We start from the raw sequence: 22,983 nt of genomic DNA on the forward strand, positions 1-22,983 counted from the left end.
TAAATGTACTGATTAACTGTGGATTGTGTGGCAACAAGATAAAATTTAGGAGTGGAACTGGAATCATGATATAAGTGTTTCTTACTTCCCCCTAAACGTAGTGATTAATCATGAATTGTGTGGCAACAAGATAAAAATTCAGGAGTGGAACTGGTCTGACTAGACCTTCTACAACAGGTAATCAAAAAAAGACAAATAAGTTCATGAAGAATACTGATAAATCGTGATTTAAGCAATAATTCCACATTAGCCCCAATATTCTGTAAAAGCAGATCCACCAAATACTTTATTCAGAAAAAAAAGGGAGACAAAAACAAATATCCTTTTCATTTGCAGTATCTATCAGCTTTCAATTTGGCTCTCCTGTTTAAGACAAATAAAAGTTAAGTAATTTAAAATATACCATACATATCTACCTTAAAATAGGAAACAGAAATTATGTTTGTTTGGTTATTATATTACCACAGTTATATTAAACATTTAATTAGATTTTATTTTCCTACTTTGTTTTTATATAACATGGATTCTAGTCTTATGAAATTTGTGTCCTAAAATTAGCATATGTTGACTTAGGCCATTTTCAATTCACAATGGTAACTTAATTATGAAAGTAAATTTGCTCTAAGGGTAGCATTTACGTATTTTTACAAATGATTAAGGTTATTGGGCAAATGGTTCTATTTCAGAATCCATACCCTGGCTATATTTCATATCTTTCTAATGCATATTAGTCAATTACTGCATTTCAGGTCAGAACTACTATGTGAACTCAAGCAAGACCTCAGACTTACCAGGAAAGTATTCTACCATTTGAGCCACACCTACAGCTACTTATAATTCTTATTTATTTTTTACAATTTTTTCTTTTCTTTTTTTGTTAGTCGTAGAGCTTGCACTCTGGGCCTGGGTGCTGTCCCTGAGCTCTTCAGCTCAAGGTTACCACCCTACTCCTTGAGCCACAGCACTACTTCCAGTTTTCTGGTGCTTAATTGTAGATAAAAGTCTCATGGACTTTAGTGCTTAAGCTGACTTTGAACTACAATCCTCAGATTTCAGCTTCCTGAGTAGCTAGGAGGCGTGAGCCACGGTGCCTGGCTACAATTTAACTATTATTGTAAAGGTAATGTACAGATGGGTTAGTTACAATAGTAAGGTAATGAGTACATTTCTTTTGGAACAGTGTTAACTCCTGTCTCATTTTCTCCTGGTCCCTGCCACCCCCAGCCCCAAAGGGAAAAGTTATATCTTCTCTAGTAATACTACCATACAAATAAAACAGAAGTGAAGACAAAAATCTAAATACTACAGACCATAGAGGTGGGATGCCAGTGGCATACACCTGTAATCCTAGCTATTTAGGAGGCTAAAATATGAGGATTAAGGTTTGAAGCCAACCAGGGCAAGAAGTTCTATAAGATTTTCTTATTGCCAATTAATCACAAAAATCTGAAAATGGAACTGTGGCTTAAATGGCAGAGTGGTAGCCTTGAACACAAAAACTCAGGGATAGTGCCAAGACCCAGATTCAAGGACCAGGAAAAAAAAATACAACCAAAACCAAAACAACAAAAAACATACACAGAAGGGCTGGGAATGGAGCCTAGTGGTAGAGTGCACACCTAGCATGTATGAAGCCCTGGGTTCAATTCCTCAGTACCACATACACAGAAAAAAGCTGCAAGTGGTACTGTGGCTCAAGTGGTAGAGTGTTAGCCTTGAGAAAGCACAATGACAGTGTTCAGGCCCTAAGTTCAAGCCCCAGGACTGGTGGGAAAAAAAAAAAAAAAAAGCCCACACACATATAAGAGCTAGTTGGCAGTGGTTTTCACTTGTAATCCTAACTACTCAGGAGGCCGAAATCTTGAGGATGGAGGTTCAAAGGCAGCCTAGGCAGTTAAGTCCAAGAGATTCTGATCTCCAACTAACCACTAAGGTAGAACTGTGGTTCAAGTGGAGCCACACCCCCCCAAAAAAACCCCAAAGTATAGCATTCAGACCCTAAGTTCAAGCCCCATACACAAGAACACAAATGAGATACAGGATTTGAGCTATTCAGATTGACAAAAATAGTTGATATTATATAAACATATATTTACCTGTCCAGAAGTGTCTCATGCAAAAATCCATCTTTCCGAGCCTTTTTAAGAATTTTATTATCTTCCTTGCTTATTTTAAGTTTATGATCTTGGAAGCTCTGAAATTTCTTTCTGTAAAGAAAATATATTCACTGAAAAATAACCTTTGATTTTATATATTTTTTTACTGAGATTATAAACATTTAAGTTTTTTCACTCTTAAAAAAATGATTCATTTCTCTGATAATCTATATTTTTTCAACTACAAAATGACTTTTGGGGGAGAAGTCGGTTGTGGCGCTTGAACAAAATGACTTTTTTGACCCACCAAAACAGTTGTTTCTTGGGTAGCTTGCAAAGCCCCATTCTAGCAGGAAATATTGGCTGAAGCCCTCTGTGTCCTGAGCATGACGTGGGTGGCCAAATATAGACAGTTATAGAACTGACTAATGCTTTAAGTGACTGGCTCTAAGAGGAAAATGAGGGAAATTAGATCTGGAGAAAAACATATTGGTTTAATGCTTTGTCCCACGATCTCCTATAGGCTTCCTCTTCCTTTTCTTTGGCTTAAAATATGTTTCACTATAAAGCTGTGAGTCTGGAGGAGATGATTACGTACACATAATTAATTTCACACTGCTTCACATTTCCTTTGTCTTCTTCTGGGATGTCATCTTTTTTCTTTGTTTCTCTCTCAGCACAGGATCTAATCTGGATATGGGAAATGAAAACCCAACAGGTTATGTATGTATTTTCCCCCATTCATTCTACTTGTTAAGCAAGAATATTCTAGGTGATATTTTAAGAAAAAAAATAGTTCAGAAATTAGATTCAGAAAAAGGTGATAGAAGCTTTTTAAATTTCACTTATAACTTATATAAAGATTTGCCATTATTTAGATCAAAAACACTTAAGAAAAAAAATCATTTGAGGAGTGGAGGGGAGGGTAATGGGGACCAAGACATGTGAAAGGGAATAAATATATGTGAATTAATGCACCTTCTATCTGGCAAATATCACGTAACTCTTTTATTAATTACAATAAAAATACTCTAAAAAATCACTTGAAAAACATTAGAGATCAGACGAGAGTAAGTAATTATGCAACAATTCAGCTAATGGAACATGTATTGGGGTGGTGCTGTAACACTGACTAAAATGCATTGTACTCAGACTGACATGTTGAATTGAAACTGCTTAAGGATAATAATAATAAATTGAAACTATTTCAGGATAATAAATAAGACATTTCTGTTAATTTAATTTTGGCCTTAAAGTAAATATACTTGGGTCAAACTATCTCTGGTAGATAATATTCATTATCATTCAGAGAGCTTAAGTAAGTACCTATTTTACTTAGTATAGATTTATCAAATGCATTAAAACTTGTAACATAACATACTGTTTTTACTTAGTTGGTATCCATCTTTTTAAAATCTTACGTACAGCTTCTTTTAAGTTCTGGCAGGTATTTACTATCATTTTCCAAAAATTAAGTGATTGTGATATAGCAATTAGGATGAGCCATAGATCTAGCAATTTGTAACCTAAAAGATATGTCTCTAAATGATCTCTGAGGCCCAAATTCCACTTCTAGGACTAGTTATAACGTAATGACCATATTTATCAATACCATATATTTGTCAGAAGAATTGGAACTTTGCTGGCTAGGCACTGAAATAGCACAACTTTTGTTGGGAGGGATCTGTGTTCTGGTAGATAGGGCCAGGACATAGATGCTGATGACTGACACAGCCTATCAGAGCCTGCCATGAAATGACAAAGAGAAGAGTCCTTGGTGGTAACTGTTCAGAGACTCCTGGGACTTGACTAAAGAGAGTCAGGAAACTTCATATGAAAACTACTTTATCCTGTGAGTGTTTTCTTGATAGAAGTGCAAATGAAATGTAGACTGGCTAATACTGTAAGTGGGTGTAGAAATATAATCATGAAATCTCTCTTTGTGTAACTAATGTAAGTTAATAAAAATGAAAACATAATTTAAACATGACAATAGTTCTAACCAGCATTTTCCTCATGGCCTATATAATGAAGAGCAGCTTGTTACAAAATATAGAAACTCCTAGAGTTAGTTGGGCCCGTGTACACACCTTGTGTCTACTATATTCATATTTTTCAAAAAATTTCAACTTTTCTTTTTAAAAAAACTATTTATTAGATTTATTTAATTACATATACATACATACATATATATATATATATATATTACATCTTTATTTTATTTTTTTTGACAGTCCTGGGGCCTGAACTCAGAGTCTGAGCACTGACCTTGGGCTTTCTCAAGGCTAGAACTCTACCACTTGAGCCACAGCACCACTTCTGGCTTTTTCTATGTATATGGTACTGAGGAATCAAACCCGGGTCTTCGGGCTTGTTAGGCGAGCATTTTACCACTAGGCCATGTTCCCAGTCCCTTATTTACATTTTATTAGTGTATTTTAATTGTACTTTAAATTTTTTTCTACTTTGACAACATATCATGTTCTAAAAATTAAATTTTAAATGTAGGAAAGGCTTTTAAAAAGCTCATGGAGATGCTACATCAATAAATGATATAGTAAGACAGCTCTACTTTCAACCACATTATACAAATCAGTTCTTAATATTGTTTATTAAAAAAATCAAAGTGTGGGGCCAGGAGTTTGGCCTAGTGGTAAGAGTGCTTGCCTAGCATGCACGAAGACCCAGATTCAATTCCTTGGTACCACATATATAGAAAAAGCTGGAAAGTGGTGCTGTGACTCAAGTGGTAGAGCTCTAGCCTTGAGAAATCAGTGCTCAGGCCGAGTTCAAGCCCCAGGACTGGAAAAAAAAAATCATTTATTTGTATTTGGGAGGGCATGTAGGAGACAAATTGACACCAAAGGTGAAAAAATGCAGCAGTAATACTCATTAGACACTAGGTTGAAAATGGACTTGTGGGTGGTACAGGATAGAAAAACTGGGAGAGAATAAGGGAAAGGGTGACATTGCGCACCCCCCTACCCAAAATGTACTCATTGCCTGAATTATGAAATGGTAACTCCTCTGTATATCACCTTTATAATACCACTTTAAAAAATACAAAAAATGTGGAACATCACATTATAAAAATTAGAATTTTAAAGTGACTATTGTTTTAAGCGACATGTCATTCTGCAAGAAAATATCATGATTACCTTTATCATTTCTTCTTCCCCTGCCGTTTTACTCTTTGCTTCTATATCACCTGCTTCATTGCATCTAATAAAGCAGCTATTTGAGGCTAATAAAGCCATTTTCCCCTAATAAAACAAAAAAAAAGAGGGCTATGAGAATACCTGCAGAATAAAACTTTAGATGCACTTTTTTTTCCCAGAAAAACTTATAGTAAATCTGGGAAATACAAGAACATGGAGAAAAAAAAAACTCAAGCAACCTGTCTCTTACTACTCAAATATGAAAATAATTTTTTATAAATTCTTCTATATAGCTGATTTAGTTCAGTTTAATATTGGTTTAAAGACAGTAAAATGTGTGACAATAGAAAGCACTGGTAAAGTGCTTTCCTAAAACAGTAAAAATCAAGAATGGTAGGTCAAGTCTGCACTGCCAGCTTCTCATAAAGCAGGCACTGGGAGGACCTCTCAAGATAATCCTGGCAAAATTTGGGAGACTCCATCTCAACCAATAGCTGGGTGTGGTTAGGAGAACTGCTGTTCAGTCCTGCTTGTGCAAAAGTTGAGACTCTGTCTAAAACATAAGCAAAAAGGTTTACTGGTATGGTTGGAACAATAGACTACATGCTTAGCACAAAGCCTTGACTTCAAACCCTAACAAATAAAAAATGACAATTAAAAACTGCCTAATACATAAACATTTAACAAAGTTATTGGTGTTGTAAGTAAAAGCCAGTCTTTGGTGGCTCTGAATTTAAGAATTAATATCTAGAGGACTTTTGTGCATAGAATGTTATATTATTTAAGCTGATTAAACAACCATTTAAGGAGATGTTTCTAAACATGGATAGATTCTCTACCACTTTTTTATTAAAGAATTTATTAACATTGATTTTTATATCATATTTCAAATGACACGTTTAACAAACAAGTATTCAGGAAGGGAATCTCTATATACAATCACTGGCACTTAGATTTTAGAACAATTAAAATTAGGCTGAGGGTTTGTATGTCCTACATACTTACTAATCTATGTAATAAAACATTATGTCTGTAGTCATAGGTTTTTATGTCTATGTAGTTGTGTTTATATTTCCAGTACCATGTCCATAGCATTGGTTATGCAGATATTGAGTCCTCGCTCTTGTACTGTGTGGATCTAATAGCCACATATTAAGGCTACCATGTGCCTTCTGTTCCTTTGGTTCTTTACCACTTTTGAGTCACAGGCCCAGCCCTATGCTTACTCTTATTAAATACAACTTTGAAAACTAATTCTGTAAATTCTACATGTGACTAAGAAAGCATGCTTTTCATTAACCACTCAAGATTTTCTGTTAGGCTGACAGGAAGCTTTTATAACAGCAACACTTACATCCTGAAAGACTGGCTCCCACTGTTCTCTTGGTCCAATTGCATCTGAACGCCCAACCACAAGTCCATCTGAATTTATACCAAGGTATTTTCCATAGCCAGATTTCAGGGCAATTCTTGAGATTAATAAGATAGATAAATGTTAAAAACTTAGAATATTAAATGTAGAACGTAAGCACTATGTGTACTATGCACGTATGTATGCCTTTGCATTGGGTATATGTATATGTTTAGTATTCTCTGCTTAAATATGGCTAGTCGTTGCCATCTTTGACATTGTAGTTCTATACATACAGTATATAGTTTGCTTTTCTTCAGTGCTGATCCTAAGATTTGAACTCAGGGCTTAGACACACCGTTCTTGAACATTTTTTTCTCAATGTTAGGACTTCTGGCTTTTTGTTGTTAATGCAAGGTAAGAGTCTCTTAAATTTTTCCTATCTGGGTGGCTTCGACATCAGATGATCCTCAGATCTCATCCTCCTGAATCACTGAGATTATAGGCATGAGTCACTGGCACTCATTTTTATATTTTGCTTTTTAATATAAGCATTGTATCTTACATTATCTCTCTCTCTCACTCTACACACACACACACACACACACACACACACACGTTTTCCAAATGCAGTCTTCATGAATGTGATTTTTAATAAATGCATATTTTCTATTACAGTTGTATTAAAATTTAGTTTTTCTAACATTATAAAAATCCTATTTATATCTTTTCTTTATGTAAAATTGCTATTTATCTTTAGAGGACATTCCTAGAAAAGAAAATCATTGAAGAGTATCAACTTTTTTTTCCGAGACAGGGTATTACTATGTAGTACAAGCTGGCCTACAATGAAACCACAGAGGTCAACTAGAATGATATCAGCTTTGTTCTTCTTAACATTTTTTTTTAGATAGGTTTGGCCATTTAGATAGTCTTTGAGCTCTGATCCTCCTATTCAGCCTGCTAGATGCATCATGCTATATCTAGCTAACTAGAATTTTTTTAATGAATGAAACTAAATTTAAGCTGGGCACTGGTGGCTGACACTTGTAATGCTAGTTACTTAGGAGACCGAGATCTGAGTGTTGCTGTTTGAAACCAGCACAGAGAAGTCTGGGAGACTCTTTTCTCCACTTAATTACCAAAAATAAGCCATAATTGGTGCTGTGGTTTAAGTGGTAGAACACTAGCCTTGAGTGCAAAAGCTTAGTCCCCAGGCTCTGAGCACACATGCTCGCTCACGCACCCATACACACACACACACACACACACACACACACACACACACACGAAAAAAAATTTAAAAAGTTATTCATTAATAGTTCAACTCAAGCTTACCTGGAATCAGACAATTTGACAGCAGTAAACTGCTCTGGAGGGCTAGGACCTTCATCAACTACAGGAAAAAAAAAATGGAAAAGTATTAACGTCTCTTAGATACTCTGCTTTAAAATAGATACTTTTTCCCTCTTAACAATTAAATGCAAGAATATTAAGCTATTTGGACACAATTATAATAATATAAAATTCAGAATATAATTTGATTATATTACTACATGGCTACTTTGACATATATTCTAACATAATCTATAAGTTGGAATGACATATATTCTAACATAATCTATAAGTTGGAATGACATTTATTTAGTCACGCCCAAGGCATTTCTTTTTGTGATTTAGGAATTTTTCCCCTTGAGATAAGGCCTTGCCATTGCAGTCCAAGCTAGCTGATAACTCACTATGTTGTCTAGGTCAGTCTTAAATTCCTGATCTTTTTGCCTCCATCTCCCAAGTGCTGGAATAAATAAATAATTGAACATTTGAAATTCTAAATGCTTTCATTTATTCAAGGGAACCATTCAGACTGAGCAAAACTCCTTTCCACCTTCTAATAACTTTAGACCTCATTAGTGCTTCTCCTGAGTTACACATTGAGAAAATTTTGTTAACTATACCCAGGTTGTTTTTGGCAAAAGGAAGAAAACAGAAATTGAAATTTCTAACTCAAAAAAGTTCTCCTTGTCCTTTCTACTCACTGAGATCTGAGCCTCCTGACTACAGAGGAGTACAGGTGGGAACCACCCAACACCTGGCTTAATAACTGGTTAAGGAAGAAAAAAACAGAAAGGTCTGATGCAATAATTCTATTCATTTGGAATGTGCTTCAGACTAATTAGAATTTGGCTTCTGTGCATGGACATCATAAAGTTTGCAATTTACAGGGCCTCTCCCATGTGTTATTTCCATCAGATACAAACCTTCTTTATGTGGTGCTCCCAGTGTAAAAAGACCATTGTCAAGTGCATGAATATAGGTTCCTTTATCCATTTCAATGGCAATGGTTCCTGTAATTTCACCAAAATTGGATACTGTCCACCAGATGCCTAAAAAAAAAAGTATTTAAATTTGCTCAAGTTTTGTCACTATATACAACTTATTTAAAGAGGCTTTTATTTTGCAGTTTTAAGAAATAATACAGAAAGCTCGTTTACCCTTTCTTCACTTTCTCCTAATGGAAACATCTTGCATAAGTATTCTACTTGTCAAAGCTAGTAATCTTTTGGATTTCGACAATTATACATTTATTGACTTGTTTGTGTATGGGTAGACTGAGGCAGTTACCTCCACAGACAAGATTAGATTCTCTTTAAAACAAGCCAAGGTATAAAAATGGCACACAGAACAATTTCTTTCATTCTTTCATTCCAGATCCTATCCACCCATCCATGCACCCTTTCTAGTATCAATGTCTATTGTGAACTGCTACACAGATGGTGCATATTTTCACAACACCTTGTTTATCTTCAGAAATTTTCTATGTAATATTCTCAGACCACCACAATTGGCTGCAGGTAACAAACTGTGAAAATGAAATGCAAAAATAAGAGAAACTTTCTGTAGACTTAACTCTGATTTTTTAAACTATGATTTTAGATTAGAAATAAAATAAGCAGAGTGTAGGTCTATGAACACTCATGTCTAATCAAAAAGTTCAATTGATTTAGCAATCACTTAAAAGTTGTATTTTAACAGAAAAAGATCTAAACTCTTCACTTGAATTGTAGATTAAATAGAACAGAAACCAACCAATATTAATTGGATGTGAGATATTAAGGTATTCTTGTTAATTTTGCAAGATCTGATAATAGCATATATATATGTGTGTGTGCGTGCGTGTGTGTGTGTGTGTGTGTGTGTGTGTGTGTGTATGTACAAGCCAAGCGCAATGGCTCACGCCTGCAACCCTTGCTATTCAGGAGGCTGAGATATGAGAATCACAGTTCAAAGCTAGCCTGGGCACTAAAAAGTCTGTGAGACTCTTATCTCCAATTAATCACCAGAAAACCGGAAGTGGCCCTGCGGCTCAAGGGATAGAGCAGTAGCCTTAGCTTAGGGACAGTGCCCAGGCCCAGAGTTCAAGTCCCATGACTGACAAAAAAAAAAAAAAAAAGAAAAAAGAAAAAGTATAAAACAGAGGGAAGGAGACCCTGACATATCATAGTATCTATGATTTATGTAAAAGTTGCCAGAAAAAAACATGGTTCATGGGGTTGGGAGTGTAGCCTAGTAGTATAGTGCTCTCTGGTATGCATGAAGCCATGGGTTCAATTTCTTGGTACCAACATATTCAGAAAAAACTGGAAGGGCACTGTGGCTCAAGTGGCAGAGAACACTAGCCTTGAGCAAAAAGTGTCCAAGGACAGTGCCCAGGCCCTGAGTTTAAGCCCAAGGACTGGCAGAGACAAAAAAAATGGCTCATGTACAAATAAAACCTTTTGTACAGCCAGAAAAATATTATGATTACTAATATTGAAGAGTATGAGTATATGAAAAATTCATTATAGTTTAATTATTGAATAATAAACTATAATTAGTAATGTATCATATAATTATAATGTAACTCATAATTGCGTTGAATTATTAATTGAATTATTCAACTTCTATATTAGTTTGGAAATTTTAATTATCAAAGTTTTCTAAAAATGAGTTCATACTATACAAAACTTCCTAGGTCTACAGTTATCAAAGTATTACAAGTAATACAATTTATCAGAAGTTTTGTAAATTGAGAGGATGAGCGGGATTGGGAGATAGGACAGAATGGAACAGGTGATATTAATCAAGATGCAGTGTAGTCATAACCAACACGTTGAATTGGAAACCTTTTGCATACAACTTAAAGATAGAAAAAAAAGCAGACAAATAAGACTTTACAAAAATTAGCAACTTTAGTGCATCAGAACACATTAAAAAGGCAACCCACAGAAATGGAGTCTTGGAAATCACATACATGGTAAGGGATTACTTTCCAGCATATACAGACATTCCAAAATAACAACACATTTAAAAGTGGGATTAAAAACATGAGGGCTGGGAGTGTGGCCTAGTGGTAGAGTGCTAGCTTAGCATGCACGAAACCCTGGTACCACATGCACAGAAAAAGCCAGAATTGGTGCTGTGGCTCAAGTGGAAGAGCTCTATTCTTGAGAAAGCCTAAGGACAGTGCCCAGGCCCTGAGTTCAAGCACCAGGACTGGCAAAAAAAAAAAAAATAATGAATGAAATGAATGCCCATAAAAAAGATGCTAACATCACTAGATATTAGAGAAATGCAAATCAAAGCCATAATGAAAAAGAAAGTAAAAAGAAACAAATATTGTACATAAAACCATGTGGTTTCAACCTAACAAGTATGAATTTAATTGTTAGGCATTTTATGTTAAAAAAGATACCTCTTAATACCCATTAGTATTACTGTAACCAAACAAAATAAAGCATAACAGAAAAACGGTTTGGGGGAGCATGTAGAGAAATTGAAATCCTTATGCATTTCCAGTAGAAATGTAAAATGGTATGTATAATCTGTACAGGAAATCACTGTGCTAGTCAATAAACAGACAAGAGCAGCAGTTCTCTGATACAGCTGGTAGGGAAGGAGGCTAGGAAGGAGGAGCTGAAGCCTGCTTACAAGGTGAGCTTGGTAGCCTCTGCAATGGAGTGGTAAACCTTGTTTTGGGGGCAGATTCATGCCTCCCACAAGCCTTAAACCATCTTGTTAGGAGGGCCTTCTGCTTGAGACTGAGGTACAGGAGGATCAGATTACATGAGCTAGATGCAAGCAAACTCAAACCAGGCAGGCCTTAAGATATAAAATGAGTTTGGAAATAAACAACTTGTCATCCATCAGTGCCTTCTGGAACACCCAGCCATTGTCCTACAGTCAAAACAGGTAGATTGCGAGAGGAAGTAGGGCTTCCTTCCAGTGTGACAGACTGCAATTTCACTGCCCCCAGATCATTTCAGGAAGCAAAAGATCTAGCTTCTGTTGATGGAGGTCCAATTACAGAGTGATTCCTTTACCTTGATTGCCAGCAAGCAGGGAAGACCTGGAAACTAAGAGACATTTGGTGACGAGGAGAAGTGCTGGGACATCTAGCAGATTGTCAGAGATAAACACAGAGGAAGAGTTAAATGAGGGCTCCAAAGTTGACAGCCCTACCCAGCAACTTCATTACAGTATGCCATTTCAAAAAACAAATGATCTACCCTCCGGTGGTAGATGAGATGGTTCAGATTAGATGATTACTATGACTCTCAGAGACTGAAGAATATTTGGGGAATGTGGATTTATGCAATAGCCAGCTACTGTAAGGCCAACAAATAGGAGAGATTTAGAATCAGGCAAGCTGAGGGCTCCTGATCAGAGCTAGAGAAGCACCAGGCAGCCTCACCCAGCTAGTGAAAGCAGTTTCCTTGCTTGATGGACACTTAAGAAGAAAGGGCCCTTGCCTTGGCTGCTGGAATGCTCAGATTGTAGGACCTACCTGGAAGACCGGTCTACATTAGCTCCTAGTCAGTAAGTAGCCTGTGGCCAGGAAGGCTAGAGACTGAGTCACAGATCAAGGGCTTAGAAAATAAGGAACCACACCACAAGACACAGCTGTGGAAAGAGAAAGGCTAAGACAGGAAGGCAAGTTGAGAATTCAAAGCAACAACAAGAACTTAGGCAGTGAAAAGTTGGGGGCTTAGTGACCCCATTTTTCCTGAAGGTGACTACAGACATAGCATCTAGCTGTCAAAGTACTCAGCATCTGAAGCTATCTGGTGCTATAGAGGTTTGATACCAGGCAGGCCTCAAAACCCCAGGTGTGGGACTTGGAACTTACACCACACCGCATCAGCCTCACTACAGAGTGATAAGCTAAGGGACAGGATCTGAAACAATGGGAAACCTGAAAGTGTAACGTTTTAAGTCCCTCAGTTTTCCACCATGGGTGAAGAACTCAGTGATTTACTTGTTCCCCACCAACAAGGACATTAGTGGAAATGCCCTACGAACAAAACAGGCCAAGAAAAAACACTGAAAAAGCAGACTAGAAAAGAACTACCCCAAGATCTATCTGCTGCCTCAGAGCTCATCGACAGGAGGATGGGTGTAGCAACCAAGAGCTTGACTGGTCTGCAGACTATAAAGCAGCCACTGGTACACACAAAAAAAGGAAGCAACATGAAAGTGGACAACTGACCTTTAACCAGACTCACCCTGAATGCGCATGTAACATCAGCCCAGTTAGTTTTCCTGCAGTTGATCTGTGTTGGAGGTTCCTTAAGCACATGGGAAAAAAGCCATACTGCTAACCTATCCCCAGTCCTGTGGGGATGAACCACGCCATGACCTCCCTGTCCAGTCCTACTAACTACTGAAAACATTTTAACTGTAAGACAAGTGATGTCAGATGTACAAATCTAAATGCAAACACAAGGTAAATATGAAAAAAAGGTAGCATGACATCCCCAACAGGTCAACAACTACTTCTGACGAGCTTCCTATATCCTACAGGAAGAGTACTGAACTAAGTAATTCTTGGGGTCCTATGAAGTATTATTTACAGTCTGTAAGATTTGTTAATCCAAGAGTGGTAGAATTCCTTCTAAAAAACAAAGTGGATGAATCTAATCCACTATCTTTAATGAGAAGCCTCTGTATTAAGAAAGGAACTTAATCTTGGCTGGAAGTATGGCTTCAAGAAGTTCAGGACTTAGTTGCCTACTAAGCTTGAAGTCCTGAGTTCAAACCCTAGAACACCCACAAAAAACTAGAACATTCATGTGTGTGTGACATAGTGGTAGCTCACACCTATAATCCTAGTGACTTGGGAGGGAAGATTGTAGCTTAAGGTCAGGCCATGCAAAAAGCGAGTAAGATTTCCATCTCAATCTACAAACCTGCCATGATTTCGAACACTTGCAATACCAGCTATGTGGGAGGTATAGATAAGAGGATCAGGGTTTGAGGTCAGTCCTGTGCAAAAGTCTGAGCCTATCTGAAAAAAAAAAAAAAGGGACAAGGGCTAGAGGTATGTCTTGAATGTACAGTGCCTGCCTAGTAAGAGCAAGGCCCTGTGAGGAACAAAAAATGAAAGTCCACTATCTGTCATCAACATAAATAGTGAAATCCTAAAATATATTTGAAATAAAAAGTTCTAATATGCCAAAACAATCACATCATAGCTGAGTGCAGTTTAAATAAATGTGAAAATAGGTCAAGGATTATTCATGAAATCAAGGAAATTTTTTGAGGAACCTCTGAATAAAGCAATGCAAGCATCTCAACAGAGGAAGAAAAAAAGCATTTGACAGAACTGAACACTTTCAATACTAAGTTTAAGATGAAACTCTCATTTAGAAAAAAGATACCCATAAAAATACTAATTATATAGGATCTTGAACATCTTTTTAAATTTTAATTTTTATTGTTATTATAAAGGTGATATACAAAGGGGTTACAGTTTACATATGTCAGGTAATAAGTAATTTCTTTCTGGACCATATCATCCCTTCCTTCCTACCAATTTTTTCCTTCCTCAGCTGTGGATTTTGGCTTCTCCATTTGAACAAATTTATGCTATGCCAGAGCTTCCAGTCAGTCCACTCTTTTAGTCTATTTTGTGCTATTAAAACAGAATACCCCAGGTGAGGAGATTTATAAAGAGTAGAGGCAGCTGGGTGTGGTGGCTCATGCCTGTAATCCAAGCTACTCAGGAGGCTGAGATCTGAGGATCAAGGTTCAAAGACAGCCTGGGCACTAAAGAAAAGGAGACTTTTACCTCCAATTAATCACTGGAAAAGGGGAAGTGAGGCTGTGGCTCATAGAGTAGGGTGGTAACCTTAAGCTGAAGACCGCAGAGACAGTGCCCAGGTCCAGAGTTCAAGCCCCATGATCCCCCCCCCCCCACACACACAAAGAGTAGAGGCTTATTTTGAACAGTTCTGAAGGTTGGGAAGTCCAAGGCCAAAGGTTTTTTTTGTAGTGATGTCATCATATAGTGTAAGATGGAGAGGCAATACAGCATAGGGGAGGGTGGGCAGGTGACTGAATTCATGCCTAAATAGGAGGCCAAGTCTCAGATAACAGCAATTATCCATTGGCATTCCACAGGTTTTCAGTGACAAACTTCTATGAAATCCAATCCAAAGAAATTGTCACATTCCAGAATTCCTTTATTCTCCAGAAAATAGCAGTCTTTCATCTTGAAGTCTGAAGTCTGTCTCTGTATTGTGCTGGTACTAGGGCTTGAACTCAAGGCTTCACACTTTTGCTTAGCTTTTCAACTCAGGCTCAGCTCTGAATCAAACCAGATATCCACTTTCCAGCTTTTTGCTAGTCAGTCAAAGAGTCTCTTAGGATTTTCCTGCTTTGGGTAGTTTAGAACTCTGACCCTTAGTTCTCAGTGTCCTCAGTAGCTAGGATGAAATCTCTTGCGGTGTCAGTTTCTGAAGAAATTTCCATTTTTGATTTTGCCAAGATGAACTTATTCAAAGCTACCACTTCAGGAGATAGGAAGGCCCCAAAACATGATGACCAGAAGGCCACATAAATAAAATGAGGTCAGAGTAACTGGATGTTACCATGGTAGTTACCATGCTCAAGACGGAGCCTTCTGGCTAATGGGAAGATGAGGACAGTTTTTATTTAAAAAAGAAAATGATGCCACAAGAACACTACCTGGAAGGATAGAAATGATTGACAGCTTGTTTTGCAAGATGGTTTCATGGGTGTATACAGTTACCTAAACTTCTTGAGCAGACCATTAAAATCTGTTCATTCTCTTGTAGCTAAGTTACATTTCACAAAATTCATATGATATAGAGGATTATTGAAAATTTTCTGCTTAAGACTAGGAATAACATAATTGTGATTATTCTTACTACTTCTCAACATTTTGGCTGGTACAAAATAAGTAAAAGAAACAAAAGATACAAGTATTCTAAAGAAAGAAACAAAACTAAATTCATAGGTAACATTGGTGATTTCTGACTTTCTAATTAAACAAATTACTAGTAGAAAAAAGTGAATTTAACACTTTCAAGTTCAATATAGAAAAAGTAGTTATATAATTATCAAAAGCAAACAATTGAAAATAAAAAATTTAAATTCCGTTTACAGCATTATAAAATTAAAAAATACTTGAGGAATTAAAAAAAGATGTGCAAGAGTGCTATACTGAAAAGGACAAATATAGCAGCAACATGCCTAAAAATACCAATTCTCCCTACATGATCTAGATTCAATATAATTTCCCCAGAATATATAACAGGTTTTATTAAGAAATGGATAAGCTGAACCTAAAATTTATATGGAAATATAGAAGACATAGTTAATTTTCCCAAAAGAAGTATGAAGTGGGAGGACTAATAGTACCTGATGTCAAAATTCGTGAAGTTACAGTAATAAAGACAAGGACATTAATGGAACAGAAAAATATTTCAGTGGGACAGAATAAATCAAGATCATGTGAAGTTAGCCAGATGATTTTAAATAGACCAAAGCAGCTTGATTGTTTCTTTGTTCACTTAATTTTTTCATGGTGCTGGGGATGAATTCAGGACCCTGTACATATTCTTTTTTTTCTTTCTTTTTTTTTTTTTTTGCCAGTCCTGGCTTGAGCTCAGGGCCTAAGCACTGTCCTTGGACTTTCTCAAGGCTAGAGCTCTACCACTTGAGCCTTAGCACCACTTCCGGCTTTTTTCTATGTATGTGGTACTGAGGAATCGAACTCGGGCCTTCGTACATGCTAGGCAAGCACTCTACCACTAGGCCAAACTCCCAGCCTGACCCTGTACATATTCTTTCAATGAGTTATATCATCAGCCTTCCAAAAAATTTAATGGAGAAGTAAAACATATTCAAGGAACAAACAACCTAAACCTTGACATTTGTTTCACATTATACTAAAAATTAATTTGAAATGGATGACAAGTTCAAGATCTATCATGTATATAATTGTGTGTGTGTGTGTGTGAGAAAGAGAGAGAGAGAGAGAGAGAGAGAGAGAGAGAGAGAGAGAGAGAGAGAGGAAGAGAGAGAGAAAGAGAAAGAGAGAGAGTGTGTGTGTGTTCTGGGGTTTGAACTGAAGATCTAAGCGCTTTGTCTGAGCTATTTATGCTAAAGGCTAGCACTCTACCATTTGAGCCATAGCTCTACTTCTGGCTTTTGGGTGGTTAATTGGAGATACGAGTCTTATGAGTTTCCTGTCCAGGCTGGCTTTAAGCCATGCTCCTCAGATCTCGGCCTCCAGAGTAGTTAAGAATCATAGATATGAGCCACTGGGGCCTGGACTATAAAAAAATGTAGAATTTCTGTCTGACCTGAGGTAAGTAAAGCATTGTTTAATACAGAGAAATAAGGCAGTAACTATTAAAGAAAGAGAAAGAGCAAAAAGCTTTAGGGAAAAAAAGAACTTCAGCTTATCAAAAAAAACCCAAAACAAAAAACAAACAAAAAACCCCAAACAACAACAAAAAAACAAAAATTAAAAAGAGCACCAAAGTGGGAGAAAGGGCTGATATTGCTATCAACTGTTGGCAAGAATGAAGAGCAACAGGAACTTCCATCCCTTTCTGATTCTTAGTGAAACAGTAAAATGGTACAAATGTTTGGCAAACTTTTGACAAATATTTACCTATACCTTTTAATGCAGAAAATCTACATCTACATTATTACCCTGAAATTGTCTTTTAAAAAATTATTTTATTGTCAGGGTAATGTATAAAGGGGTTAATTACATTTGTAATGTAGTGAGTATATTACTTCTTGAACATTGTTACTCCTTCACATATTTTTCTCCCATTTTTCCTCCCTCCACCCCTCCCAAGTTGTAAAGTTCATTTCTAACAAATTGTCTTGTGAATATAGCTGGTACATTGGTTCACTCATTGTCCTTTCTCTACTGAGACTGTCTTAACTTCAGGATTAATTTGTTCTTTTAAAACATGGTGAGATTTCTCAGGATACAACTTTTATGTTGTTCCCTCTTTTTTTTTTCCCCTTTTCTTTTACAAAAGTTTATTGAATTGAATTTGAGAGTTCATCACATTCAAAAAATAGAGATACACTGTGAAAAGTCCCAGGGATTTAACATTTCCTCCAACTCATATTTGCCTGTGGTTCAATAATTAGAGAACACATATCTTTATCTTCAGATAAAAATAAAATTTTAGAACTATAAGGAAGACCTGAAGAAGACATAATTTGTTGAATTTTATTATTTTAATGAGATAAGAACATAAATTCAGCTGGGTGGGTGGGCATGGTTCACACCTGAGTGGCTCCTCAGGAGACTGAGTTCTGAAGATCAGTGTTTGAAACCACCATGGACAGAAAAATCCATGAGACTCCTACTTCCAATTAACCATCATAAAGCTGGAATTGAAACTGTGGCTCAAGTGGTAGAGTGCTATCCTTGAATGAAAAAACAATAACACCTTAAAAAGCCCTGAGTTCAAGCACTAGTACCAGCACACATTAAAAAAAAAAAGTAAACTTTAACATATATGATTAGTTTAAGGGAAGATACTGCTAAAACTAGACATAATCCTTGGGGAAAAATTACCTTTTGTCTATTTTACTAATGTAGATTCATTTTCGGACCAGGTCTAGACATTTTCTAGAGGAATTCAAGAAAAGTAAAATCAGTTACTTGTGTTCCCTCTTCCTTCCTTCCCCCCCCCCCCTTTTTTTTTTTTTGCCAGTTCTGGGGCTTGAACTCAGGGCCTGAACCCTGTCCTTGGGCTGGGCCTGGGCACTGTCCCTGAGCTCTTCAGCTCAAGGGTACCACCCTAGCCCTTGAGCCGCAGCCCCACTTCCCATGTTTAGAGGTTAATTGGAGATAAGAGTCTCATGTTCTGTAGTGCCCTGGCTGGCTTTGAACAGTGACTCTCAGATCTCATTCTCCTGAGTAGCTAGGATTACAGGCATGAGCCCCAGCACCCAGTCTTTTCTGGAATCGAACCCAGGTCTTTGTGTATGCTAGGCAAACATTCTACCACTGGGCCAAACTCCCTGCCTCTTTTTTTTCTTAAAGAATTTATTAACATTGATTTTTACATCATATTTCAAATGACATGTTTAACAAACAAGTATTCAAGAAGGGAATCTCTATATACAATCACTTCTTTTTCTTTTTTTGAAACAAAGTCTCCAGTGGACTAGAACTTGCTATGTAGCACAGGCAGGCCTTCAATTCAATACATCCTGTCTCAACTGCCACATGCTGGGACACAGTGCAAGTGACCTATTTCTATTTTACAGTTTTAAAGAAGCCAAAATTCACACCATTTCAAAATGTAAGTTATCATGTTTTAAAACTGAGGACAATAAATAATTGGTTGTGTGTTTGAGACAGATAGTTTCTGGTACCATTTTAGAAGTTAGAAGCTACTTTGATGCTCAATTCTGTTTAAGAGTTTCCATTCATTTCAGAGTGTGTGTGTGTGTGTGTGTGTGTGTGTGTGTGTGTGTGTGTGTGTGTGTGTGTGTGTGTGTGTGTGTGTGTGTGTGTGTGTGTGTGTGTGTGTGTATGTGTGTATGTGTGTGTATTTTTTCTTTCTTTCTTTCTTTTTTTTTTTTGGCCAGTCCTGAGGCCTGAATTCAGGGCCTGAGCACTGTCTTTAGGCTTTTTCTTCAAGTCTAGCGCTCTGCCACTTGAGCCACAGCACCACTTCCAGCTTTCTATGAATGTGGTACTGATGAATGGAAACTGGGTCTTGGTGCATGATAGCAAGCACTCTACTACTAGGCCAAACTCCCAGCCCTCATTTCCGTTTTTAACAGTACAATTATTCTTATTATGATTACATTTCCCTTGAAGGTAAATTGCTGACTGACTTCTACAACTAAAATTAATGCATTTTCAAAAAAACCTGTAAAATACTTGATTTTAGAATGCTCATTTATAGGTAGATATATATAGTTAGCATCTGACTGCTAATGAGTAGTGTCCACTGAACCTGAGGTCAGTCTTTTCCTGCACACTGTTCTGATAATGAAGTATCTACTATGCTTGGAAAATAAAAGGAATCTGCAACTATAAATGACACTTAAGCACTTTAAGACAAAAAAAATTAAGTTAGGAAAACACTTTATATAAGCTCTCAAATGTTAATTTCTCTCAAAATAAAGAACTGAGAGGACTCACCAACAATATCAAGCTGAGTTTCTTCATCTTCTTCTCTTTTTCTCTTCTTCTCTTTACTCTTTTTCTTCTTACTAGGAGAAGAATACATAAGACTAGATATACTGATTTGTAAATATCATTAGATGGAAACTTGCTATATAGGGATCTATGAATGTGAATGATTTTTGATTATTTACAAGAATTTAAGAGACTGAAAAGTTGTTCTGGTTTTGTGTTCCATGTGTTAAGTGTGACTGTCTGGCCTTGATTTTTTTTTTCCATTTAACAGAGTATGAAAAGTTTATTGAAATGATTTCAGATTTCACATTGAAATTAACCTTTAATAAGCTCACTTGGCACTTTCTGACAGTTTTAAAAGCGAATCTCTACAATGATCTGAAAGGCTATGAAAATATTCCCTTTCTTCCCAAATACACATCTGTGTGAGGCCCAATTTCCTTCACACACTTCAATTAAAACAAATATCTATAGCATATTGCAGAATCAGACATGAGAAACCAGCTGTCCTTCACACAAAGAAAAACACAGTATAATTGTTATAGAATTAAGGGTTGATATGTATCTGCATACAAAGCTTCTTTAGAACAATTTAGTTTCTAAAAAAGTTAAACACAGAGTAATCATTATGTCTGTAATTCCACTCCTAAGTAATATTTCCAAGAGAAAAGACATATATATATATATATATTAAAAATAGCCTTTTATTTACATTTTTTTTTGCTAGTCCTGGGCTTGACCTCAGAACCTGTCTTGTGTTTGCTCAAGGCTAGAGCTCTACCACTTGAGCCACAGCACCACTTCTGGCTTTTTGCTATGTATGTGGTACCAAGGAACTGAACCCGGGTCTTCATGCATGCTATGCAAGCACTCTACCACTAGGCCAAACTCCCGGCCCAAAACGATGTATTTTTACACTCCTAACTAAGAACATTCATGGCAGCATTGTTCCTGGTGGACCCAAGGTGTAAATGTCCTAAATATTCAGCAACTGATGAATGGGTGAACAAGATGTATTAAAAATAAGATAATCATGGAAAGGAATATTATTCAATCATAAAATGAAGCAAGTACATTGCACGACAATATGAATGACCAGCAAAGGTTTTTTTTTTTTTTCCAGCAAGGATATTATGCTAAGTAAAAGAAGCCAAATACATATGGATGACGGTCATCAAGGACATACTGATGACTTAACCGATGATGACTTAACTGATGGTAAGTTAAGTTATCATTACGACCAGACTAGATCCATGACCATCACGCAGAGTCCGGGGTGCAGGACAGGAAGCCAATTCAGGTAACTAAGCTCCCCCTCCGAGCCCAGGGTCCAACCTCAGAGCCCAGGGCCCCCCTCCAACCCATAGCCTCCACCTCAGAGCCCAGGGTCCCCCGCCCGGCTCACAGCCCAGGGCCCTCCGTAAGAAACCAGGCCTCAACCTCAGAGCCCAGGGTCCCCCTCCAATCCCTAGCGTCATCCTCAGAGCCCAGGGCCCCCGCTCAGAGCCCAGGGCCACCCCTCAGAACCCGGATTCCCCGCTCGGAGCCCAGGGTCCCCCTCCCGGAGCCCGGGTTCCCCGCTCGGAGCCCGGGTTCCCCGCTCAGAGCCCAGGGTCCCCCTCCAATCCCTAGCGTCATCCTCAGAGCCCAGGGTCCCCCTCAGAGCCCAGCGCCCCCGCTCGGAGTCCAGGGTCCCCTTCAGAGCCCGGGTTCCCCGCTCGGAGCCCAGGGTCCCCCTCAGAGCCCGGGTTCCCCTCCCGGAGCCCGGATTCCCCGCTCGGAGCCCGGGTTCCCCGCTCAGAGCCCAGGGCCCCTCCTCACGGCTCCCCGAAGCCCCGGGCTCACCTCTTGGCCTTCGTGCCCTTGAGCACCAGCTTGGTGGACTTCACGTAGGAGTACTCGGCCATGCTCGTCACGGACCACAGTAGAAAGAGCTGCGAGCCCGACGTCAGATAAAACGGCTAGCTAAGGCGGCGAAAGCTGCGCTCAGGAACCCGCCTTTTCCACCAAAATACCGATCTCCCCCAACAAGTCAAACCACCCCACTTCCTGTTTACCCGGCCCGCGCGGCCGGCGCTACGGCGGCCGCCGAGGGACGAACGACTCCCGCGCTCATTGGTTCGCAGTGGCGGAAGTCCCGGATGTCAGGAACTTCCCCCCCCCCCAGCCCCACCAGTGAATAAAGCCGTGTTAGACGCGCCCTCTGGTGGACGCCAGGCTTAACAGCAGTGGTCGGTGTCTCCTACCTTTAGAGGCACACCTGCTAGGTCTCTGGAAGAACCAGAGGGTAAAATGAGTCCGACCGGGTCCGAGGGCCGGGAGCAGCCATCCTAGAGCCTACGCAGCCTGGGACGTGGGCAGCACTGAGGGCAAGCAGTGGGTTGGGGTCCTGGCCCGGGGGCAAGCACTGTAGCCATTTCAGTCCTCTAATGGTTGATTGAATTGTTCCACGAGGGGCGAGGGGGCCTAGAAGAATGATTATTCAGTACCCAGGGTTCCCTTCCACACTGCCAGTGCGGTTGGGGATTTGGTGGCGGTGTGGTGGAGGCTGGATTGAGAGGCTTTCTGTGTGGCTCTGAGGGTGCACCAGGGAAGACGAGAGCCTGAGGCCCCTGGCGCCTTTCAAAAGGCTGTTGGTTGAGCAAGTACACTCAGAAAAAAAAAAAAAAAAGAACAATTCTAGAAGGGTAGCAGGGCATTCCTGAGAACACTTGACCCAGAATGGGGATGTGTGATTCATTCACTGTGGGGTGGGGTGGGAGCTACTACAAGAGATTCAGACAGTAACCATTGCTGAGGTGTGCTTTGCTGAGATCTGGGTGCTGCACATAGTGTTTAGATTCTAATGTGATGTTGGTGGTTGTTTCAGGTTGTATCATCAGATGGCTTTGGATTTTATTATGA

General features: G+C 38.4%; 1 protein-coding gene across 1 annotated transcript; it reads right to left on the minus strand.

Moving 5' to 3' along the window:
- Positions 1 to 258: 258 nt before the first annotated feature.
- On the minus strand, positions 259 to 22,163 carry Frg1 (FSHD region gene 1). Its single transcript, XM_090354046.1, has 9 exons — positions 21,925 to 22,163; positions 20,083 to 20,153; positions 8,864 to 8,989; positions 7,944 to 8,001; positions 6,609 to 6,723; positions 5,255 to 5,359; positions 2,695 to 2,786; positions 2,097 to 2,207; positions 259 to 363 (listed from the first exon to the last, which is right to left on the minus strand). The coding sequence occupies exons 1-9, from the start codon at positions 21,984 to 21,986 to the stop codon at positions 327 to 329; spliced, it is 777 nt and encodes a 258-aa protein (XP_090210172.1). The 5' UTR covers positions 21,987 to 22,163; the 3' UTR covers positions 259 to 326.
- Positions 22,164 to 22,983: the final 820 nt, after the last annotated feature.

Source organism: Megascapheus bottae, chromosome 20 (assembly GCF_031878675.1).
Source record: "Megascapheus bottae isolate mThoBot1 chromosome 20, mThoBot2.hap1, whole genome shotgun sequence".
Taxonomy (NCBI): Eukaryota; Metazoa; Chordata; class Mammalia; order Rodentia; family Geomyidae; genus Megascapheus; species Megascapheus bottae.